General features: G+C 40.3%; 1 protein-coding gene across 1 annotated transcript in view; it reads left to right on the top strand.

Moving 5' to 3' along the window:
* The first annotated feature begins 1,699 nt into the window (after window positions 1–1,699).
* Window positions 1,700–9,438, top strand: part of DKK2 (dickkopf WNT signaling pathway inhibitor 2) — a 115,000-nt gene continuing 107,261 nt past the window's right edge. The window contains exon 1 of the mRNA XM_003829989.6: window positions 1,700–3,640. Coding sequence (XP_003830037.1) covers window positions 3,419–3,640 — 222 coding nt within the window. The 5' untranslated portion in view covers window positions 1,700–3,418. The remainder of the gene's footprint in view (window positions 3,641–9,438) is intronic.

The raw sequence follows: 9,438 nt of genomic DNA, 5'->3' as shown, positions 1-9,438 counted from the left end.
CTATATGTCTGATTTTGTTCTATATGGAAGAATGTTTGTGTAAGTAGATTTTATGTCGACTTTTAATTTAACTGTATTTGTAAAAAATTGCTTTTGGAACTTGCGGGGTTTGAATAAGCCTCTGAGATAATGTCTTTAGGATGGTACTCAGAGCTGAGAGTAAATGTGTTGTGCTTGACATATCTTTTCTGTTTAGCAGTACATGTGAGTAAAGTTAAGCCTGTGTATGTGGGATATTATTTTATTTAGAGGTAAAGAAAGAAGGAAGTGACAGAAATAGGCAAAGCATCTTCACATTTTCTCATGGTTCATTTGGGTTTGTTCTTCAACATATGGTCAAAGTCTACACTCTTCCAAGTGAATGTAGAGTGATCTGTTGCCTACATGTTTAGCTTCTATCTTTTCCTTTTGCTCTAAGCTATTTTTCAAAAATATTTAAACCAGTATACTCCTAACTTAAGTTTCTCAATTTCTGTCATGCTTTCTGATTGGCAAATCAGAATGAAGGCAAAAGATATACTCTTCTGTAAAGTCTAAGCTCGGAATCGTTAAGTACTTATTTATAGAGTAAGGACCCATTTCCTTGCCTTTTATTAGTGCCTAGAATGCCTCACTTAACTTTATAAACTTACAAATTTATTACTGGGCATATATAGATGTTAAATGTTCTTACTACAATAATGTTATATGTATAAATACATATATATATTATACATGTATATAAAGTCACACACATATAAAATTTATATCTATATAGCATGAGATCTACCTTCTCAATAAGTTTTTAAAAATACAATGCATTATTGTTGGCTATAGGTACAATACCATATGACAAATCTCTAGAGTTTATTCATCTTAGTTAACTGAAACTTTATGATCATTGATATAGTAACTCCCCATTCTCCTCTCCTTCCAATTCCTGGTAACCATCATTCCAACCTTTGATTCTATGCATTTAACTATTTTAGGTACCTCCTATAAGTGGATTTGTCTTTCTGTGATTGGTCGAGTTCACTTAGTATGATGTCCTTCAGGGGTCACCCATATTGTTATTCCTGGCATATTTTTAAAAAGTGGAAAAAAAACCCCACACACTAAAATGTGAAAAATCTCTACCTTAAAGAAAGGAAATTCAAAAGATAAGAACACATGCCAGAGGGTGCAAATTTTAATCCCCGTTTGCTTGTGTATTAAAAAAAAATCTGAAAATGAAGAATTTCAGGGCAGACAGACTCATAGGTCAGGACTGAGAAATTTGCAAAACTGGAGCTGTCTGGGAGAAAATAGCTCTAAATCCACACTTTAGAACTCTGCGTTGTTTGGGGGGAAAATAAGAGTCACCAACGTTCTCACTTAGCGACAAGTTTAATTCGTACTCATGGACATGCGCCAGAATCAGGTGTGAAAGCTGTGAAATCTAGGTCCAAAAATTCTGAAGAAGATGCTACTTGTATCCTCCCCTGGCGGCTAGCTGCCTTCTAACTTCAAGTTGTGGCTCAATGCTTGGATTTCTCTGCTCCTGGACGTTAGTGTCTGCGAAGCAGAAATGCAACAACTTTCGAACAATTCCTTGCTTTGCTTAGAAAGTCTCGCACTTAGCCACCAGACATCACCGAACTCAGCGCTTGTCTCCTGCAGCACTTCCGTGGCTCGCTGAACGGCTGCCACTGGCGCCCCCAAGCGCCAGCGCGTCCCAGTCGTTCCCGGAGCAGCCTTCGACCTTCGGCCGAAGGGAATTGGACCTGGAGAGACCCGGGGGCTGACAGGATGGCTTCTCTTGTAATTCCCAGGGGCTAGAAGGCAGGAAGCCAAGGAAGACAGGATCTCAAAGGCTCCCTGCCCCCGTTCATTCCTATCTGGGATTTCCTTTTCGAAAAAAGAGCAGTTGCCTGGCATGGTAAAGATGCTCAATCGAGCTGTGAGGTCCAAACCCTTGGAGCGTACTCAGAGCATCCCCTTCTTCCCAGTCCCTCCGAGACATAGACATATTCTACGAGGGCGGCGGGGCCCGGGGTTCCGAAGGAGGAGACTAAAAAGACCCAAATCGAATAGGCTCATCTTTTCCCCTCTTTGGTCTGCCCCTTTCCTTCCAGACCCTCTATCCGGATCATTGGCCACCCCCTGGCGCACCTATGTGGCTCCAGCTTCACACACTCCCTGGGAGGCACAGTCTAAAACCAAACGTGAGCGCACAAAGAACACAATACTAATGAGCAGATGCGCAGATGCTCACTTCTCTAAAGCTTCCATAGGGCTTTTCCAGCTCTCCTCGCGGAGTCAGGGGCTGAAGATGGGTGGGAAGATCTAAGAAAGGGTGGCAGCGATCAAGTGGTGTCAGCTTGCCCCACTCCGTTTCCACCTTTGGTCTCTGCCTGTTTCCAAAGACCCCTCCAACCGCTGGAGTTGTTGTCAGGAATTAGGAGCCCCTATGTTCCATTCACCTCATGGAAAAGCTAGATCCCCCTTTTCCAGTAGTTGTGGGTGGAGACAGAGCGGGAGGATGAGGAGGAGGAAAAGCTGGAGTGAAAGCCGCAGAAGGAGAAGCAGCACGCAGAGAGGAGGGGGGCGGAAGCGGTGGGGAGTGAGAGAAAAGTTTTCACTCTTTGTCACTCTTGAATTGGGGGCGGAGGTAAAAAGAAAAAAAAAAAAAGGCCTCACCGTGGGAAGCTATAAAAAGCAAAAAGGACGGGGGAGAGAGCAGAGAGAGAGAAAGCAGGAGCCCGCGGCGAGCGTAGCGCAAGTCCGCTCCCTAGGCATCGCTGCGCTGGCAGCGGTTCGCTGTCTCTTGTGAGTCAGGGGACAACGCTTCGGGGCAACTGTGAGTGCGCGTGTGGGGGACCTCGATTCTCTTCAGATCTCGAGGATTCGGTCCGGGGACGTCTCCTGATCCCCTACTAAAGCGCCTGCTAACTTTGAAAAGGAGCACTGTGTCCTGCAAAGTTTGACACATAAAGGATAGGAAAAGAGAGGAGAGAAAAGCAACTGAGTTGAAGGAGAAGGAGCTGATGCGGGCCTCCTGATCAATTAAGAGGAGAGTTAAACCGCCGAGATCCCGGTGGGACCAAGGAGGTGCGGGGCAAGAAGGAACGGAAGCGGTGCGATCCACAGGGCTGGGTTTTCTTGCACCTTGGGTCACGCCTCCTTGGCGAGAAAGCGCCTCGCCTTTGATTGCTTCCAGTTATTGCAGAACTTCCTGTCCTGGTGGAGAAGCGGGTCTCGCTTGGGTTCCGCTAATTTCTGTCCTGAGGCGTGAGACTGAGTTCATAGGGTCCTGGGTCCCCGAACCAGGAAGGGTTGAGGGAACACAATCTGCAAGCCCCCGCGCCCCAAGTGAGGGGCCCCGTGTTGGGGTCCTCCCTCCCTTTGCATTTCCACCCCTCCGGGCTTTGCGTCTTCCTGGGGACCCCCTCGCCGGGAGATGGCCGCGTTGATGCGGTGCAAGGATTCGTCCTGCTGCCTGCTCCTACTGGCCGCGGTGCTGATGGTGGAGAGCTCACAGATCGGCAGTTCGCGGGCCAAACTCAACTCCATCAAGTCCTCTCTGGGCGGGGAGACGCCTGGTCAGGCCGCCAATCGATCTGCGGGCATGTACCAAGGACTGGCATTCGGCGGCAGTAAGAAAGGCAAAAACCTGGGGCAGGTAGGAAAACCCCCAAACACATTCTTCAGACAGAAGAGGCAGGGGCCAGCTCTCTTGGGCTAGCGGTTTGCCATTGCATCCTGCAACATTCGGAGCGTGGCCCCAGATATAGAGAACAGGCGGCTGGGGAGGGATTCACCGAACAGGGTCTGCGTGGGCGGGGGGTGTCTGGGTGGCTGCTGGTCCTGCACTGCACAGAGTCAAAGGGTTAGGATTCTGTCTCGCCTTTGCCCTGGGGCGTGGGCACGTATCAAGATCTAGTGCTTTCCTGTGGAGAAAGTGGTCAGGATGGTCCTTCCATTTAACACTGTGATGCAACTGATGAAGATGTTAATAGCATTTAACCTATAGCACCTAATAACGTGCCAGGCACAGTTCTAAGCGTTTTACATATTCACTCATTTAATCTTCACAACTCTGTGAGCTAGGTGCTGTTGCTTTCCCATTCTGCTAATGAAGTAATTGAGGCACGGATTGACTAACGATTTGCCCAAGGCACACAGCTAGTATAAGTGGCAGAGCGGGATTTCAGTCTAGACATTGAGATACTGGGCGTCTAACCATTATATTTTACAATCTGGAGGGGACATTACTCCTTTTCAGGGTCTCCTTCCCTCCCAACCACTTACTTTCTTCAAAGAAGTAAGGTCACAGACAAAACAACTCCAGTAGACGCGCATTTCTCACTCACGCAGAATTGTACATAAATCACCCGGAAGGAAGCAAAATGATGAGATGACAATGACAGCGTCGTAGGCGCCAGCGATACAGCAGGACACTGAAGGCGTTTTTGAGAGAGGGAACTTTCCGCAGGCGCCTCTGTCTCTGTCATACAGATAGATTGAAAGCCACTTGCAAACAGTTATACAAATAGACACGCACAGAGACGAGCGCGCACACTCGGTACCAGTTGTGGCTGGCGCGCTGTGGCCAGGAGAGGGGGCTCTGTGGGCACTGGGAATCATGACAGCTCCCCCTTCCGCTCCTTTTGTGGGAAGCCAAAACTGAGAAAGCCATTTTGCCAATGGCACACGCACCTCGCACAACACAAGTGTCAACCCCTGGCAGCGGCCCACGCCCCAGAGATCCGAGTTTCCTTGGAACCGACTGATGCTGCTGTTTTGCGCGCTCTCGGTGTCCTCCGCCGCCCCTGTCCACAGCGCAGCCAGCCGGGTGAAGGTTGGTTGAGAGGGCCGAGCCATTCTGGGATGGACAGAGAGACAAGACCCGGGCTTGGCCCCCTACTGCCCTCTCACGGGGACAATTTTGCAGTTTTGCTAGTTTTGCAGTTCCAGAACTCTTCCCAGAGCTTTGAAGTGTGAACCATTTCAGCTATCCTTTCAAGGGATTACAAAATCAGCAATCAGATTTTTTTTAAGGTCTCAGGAAAAATAAGAAAGTACATATACGTTCAGGCAAACATAACCGTTGCACATCCTCACACACGTGCACATGCCTACGCGCTTATGTGACCACTTTCCTTCGCTTTTTCTCTCCTGGGAGTCACCCCAGGATTTTCAATAGCAATGGTCCTAACAGTTTCTTAGAAGTCTGTCATGAAATGGAACAGGGATTAGAAAGAATGGGTGCTCTCAATCCAAATCATGACTCCTCTAATGCTACTGACTTCAAATTTCATGTTCCCAGTTGAAGAAAGCTTAATGTGTAGTTCCCCCAAGGACACAGGGAAGGAAACCTCAATAGTCCTGAGGTTCCTTTCCATTCTAATCTATGTATTTTCTGGGAATTTTTGTAAAGCGCTTTTTGTTTCTGTTCCACTATTGGGCCAACACACCTGATGTTCCTCTGTCAGAAAATCAGTTACATGCGTCGTTTCATTAGCCTTAGCGTTACACAGGGGAGACTGAGGGATGCATCCCAGAACCTAGCTTCTTCTTTATGTTTTAATACTGTATCTGTATATAAATCGGTATAAAATATGTTTTTGTGGTGCTACCTCTCCAAATAGCTACTTAATTATGCTTCTTAAAGAGTTTGGAAGTCTACTTACATCGCCTTAAATTGAGAATTTATTTATTTATTTCACAAATGAGTTGAATTTCTTATATGCCTTTCATAACATAGCAGTTCTATGGAATATATTTTATTATATTTACTTAACTGGAATCCTAGATTGTTAAAATTTGACATTAGGCTTGTGAAAAAAATTATTAACATATTCAAGATAAAGGTAAAACAAAATAAAATACTGGGTTGAACAGCAGGAGGCTAGCTGGCAAATGTGAAAATTTTATTTTGTGGATTCTTCTTTAACGAATGATCTAAAGTATGTACTGTTATGAAGAAACAAATAGTAAAATATTTTCTCTTTGAAGTGAAAAGAATAATTCTTTGGATACTTATGAGTCTCTTTATCTTTTTTATTCTATAGTTATGTGGTCACCAACATTCTTAGTATTATTATTTTCAGAAATGAAATGGAAATTAGAAAGGCTATTACAGGGAAGATGTTATTTCCTTTTGTAGAGAAAAACTCTAGAATAGAAATGTAGCTGAGCTGAATTTTTATGCATCACAATAGTAAATATGATTGAAAATATTGGAATTAATGTGTCAACTAATCAAATTAGCTAATCATATAGTATCATCCTAAGACCTAATAAGTTTGATTTCCCCCAATTCCCTTTATACTTGACAGATGATGTTGAAATATATTCCTTTCAGGGATACAGGAGGAAGAAGCTCTAGGATGCAGCTTCAAGTAGGCAGATTGGAAACTCAGTCCTTGGTGTTCTTTCTCTTAAATGGATGTTGAAAATAGCCTATTTTAATTTTTCAGGATAGAGAATTAAATATTGCCACTGCAGAAGAAATTCTTGAATAAATTTAGTAATTCATTAATCTACAGAAGTGAAAATGAGACTATATGAGCTCTATAGTTTTATTGAAAGTTGCCTGATTTCATATAAAGATAAACATTCTTATTTATAGGAATTCTACTTGTTCCATAGGCAAGGTGGATTATTTGTAATATCACTTCTAGAAAATGTGGCTTTGAATTTTTGAAAAGATTTAGAGAGAGAAAATCCACTGTTCTCCAGAGGTGTTACATTTCTCAATTTAAGGTTTGCTTTCAAAAACACAGTATGAGTTATAGTGGAAACAGACATAGGAAATTGAGAATGATAGTATTCAGATGATTGATACAGAATTAGCAAAAAATGAACTGCTGAATTATTCGCATCAATGTTTTAATTTGCCTTTTCATTTGCAGCTATTGCTAATAAGTACTGCATGTATGTACTGTATATGTATACAGGCTAAATTAAGTTTCAGACTGTTACTAATATATTTACATAATATATAAATATTTATGCATTTTAATATATATGTCAATTTCTAAGGATACTGTTTCAGATGTTCTAAATTAAAAGTAATTTCAAACAAAATCTTCAATATCATGTGAATAAATATATTTTGATGAAGTATGCCATTTCTCGATACTATCTCTAAAGTTTGAGGTGTTGACTTTTATGGACCACTATCAAAACAAATTTTAAAAACCCAAACTACTAAAAAAATCAAGCTTTGCAATTCACATATTTTTCTGTGTGAATGAAAAACCTTTGGATTTGTGTTTTTAATTGCTTATTTTATTCTTCTCGTTTTGTCTTTTTGAGACGGGCAGATGAATTTAATTTGAATGCAATGCAGTAGCATTTTGCAATTCTTTTAAAAGTGACTAGAATAGTGATATTTATAGTTATATTTTAAATGTAGATAAACTTTCTGGCATGTGTTTCTAAAAAGAAGCTATGGTTTAACACAAATTCAGATTCTATGATTTTCTAATATGACTGGGACACTTCAAGGATAGTGGTTTGGATGAAGTTATGTTGTGAGAAAAGAATTCTTGAAATTCATTGAAAGAGAAGCTTGAACGAGTTGACTAAAGAGCACTAATATTTGTAGACTGCATTTTCTTTAATGAAAGTATGCTGTATCTGTATGCACAAACATTCATGAAAGTGCTCACTGAAACAAACTATATACTCTAATATTCGGTAAGTGATCTCTTTCCTTTCTGAAATTATCCATGACTTTTTTTTCTAACCTCAGCCCAACTTTCTCCTGCTTAGGAGTAAATAATCTGATAGCCTCTCTGGACATTGACTAACACTAAACACAATCAGGAAAGCAAATCATTTTTACGATTAAATTTTAAAAAATAAAGGAATTTGAAATAATCTACATTAACGTTCCTTTCCTCTCACCATGAATTATAGAAAATTGATAGTTGATACAAGTGGAAAGTTAGTTCTTGAATAGCAAGAAAAGTATTTTAATGATAATCTAATATGAACATCCATCATTTTATTTTTGTGTTAGACTAGAGAGCTCAAGAGGACAAAGTTGCTCAAACTTACTCCAGCTGTGACTCTGACCCTGTTATAATCTTCTTGAATATTCTTCTCCAATACAAACTTTTGCACCCTCTTCTCCTTTCCAAGATATTTTGAAACTTATAATTTTAAGATTAGGTAAGGCAATGTCATAGAACTATAGCTAGTATATTCTGATCTAGGAAAATATTGGCTCTTCTTCATTTCCTTACAAAATTGCTTTAAATGTACATTAAAATAATCGGTTACATTTTAGAAGAAATTTATAATAGTTAACATATTTACCATTTTAGACTCAGTCTCTAATGGCTGTTTATTCTTTAGTATTGAATTAACAGCAAAATCAATTACAATCTTATTTCTACCTGTGACTTTCTGACGGCCTGTTGGAGTTGTTTTACTTCCTTATGCCTCTAGTCACTTGTGCTCACTTATAACAAGGAGATAAACCCGTTTTTAGTTATTTATCTGATTGTTCAAAAGGTTTATGTGATATTTGTGTCTGCCTGAGCCCCTTACTACGTCCTTTTTTTAACAATCCAAAAGCATAAACCAAAAGGAAGTAAGGCTAATCATAATTGATAGACATATTGCATTATGTAGCATCACTTTAAGATTACACAGAAAGATTTAATACAAAATGCATAAGAAAAATTTAGTATTACTATTTAAGGTAAGCAAAGGTCAATTTTCTCTTCCTCCTCTGTCCACTCTTGACAGGAACTAGAGCAGAATAACATATTTTTCTCTAATTGTTGTGTTAGGACAAACATAAAGCGTTCTTTCAAAGAAGTCAGTCGATATAGCATTTGGTAGGTTCTTTTCTTTGTAATGGCAAATTGAATCAAAGAAAACTTTAAAGCAGAAAGATTTTAATATCCTGTTTAATTTTTTTTAACAGAAGTAATTAGTTTATGTATCACTAACAACAGAATTGCTACTCTAACATGTATTCCACAACCCCTGAATCTGCACAACAGATTATATTTTGGGAACCTTAATTATAGTTTAGATTTTTCTATGTGCTTTAAATGTAAATTCAGAAATAAAATCAGCAAAAATACAAAAGTAGTAAATTTTTAAAAAATGTTATTTATCTTTTTCCACAGAGTCAAAAGGGACAAATGGACATCAGATATCCTTTTAAATACTTTGCAGTATCTAATTTAAAACAAAACAATCTAGAGCAAAAAAGAACAAATCTACAGTTTTAAAAAATCAATGAGCAAATAAGTACATTAAATGACAAAACAAATAAAAATATCACAATTAGGGAAAATGACTTCTCAAAGTGGTAGTTCTGTCCAAACCTTTCCCAAGAGACATTAGATCTTCATGTTATACTTTATTATCTGGAATAAGATTGTTCTTTCTTCAGGGAAATAGAAGAAGTGAGCGATCTTCAGGTATATTATTTCCTTAAACTGGCTTGCA

The sequence above is a fragment of the Pan paniscus genome, chromosome 3 (genome assembly GCF_029289425.2).
Source record: "Pan paniscus chromosome 3, NHGRI_mPanPan1-v2.0_pri, whole genome shotgun sequence".
Lineage (NCBI taxonomy): Eukaryota > Metazoa > Chordata > Mammalia > Primates > Hominidae > Pan > Pan paniscus.
Note: the sequence above shows the minus strand (reverse complement) of the source record. Positions and strands in the feature narration are given on the sequence as shown.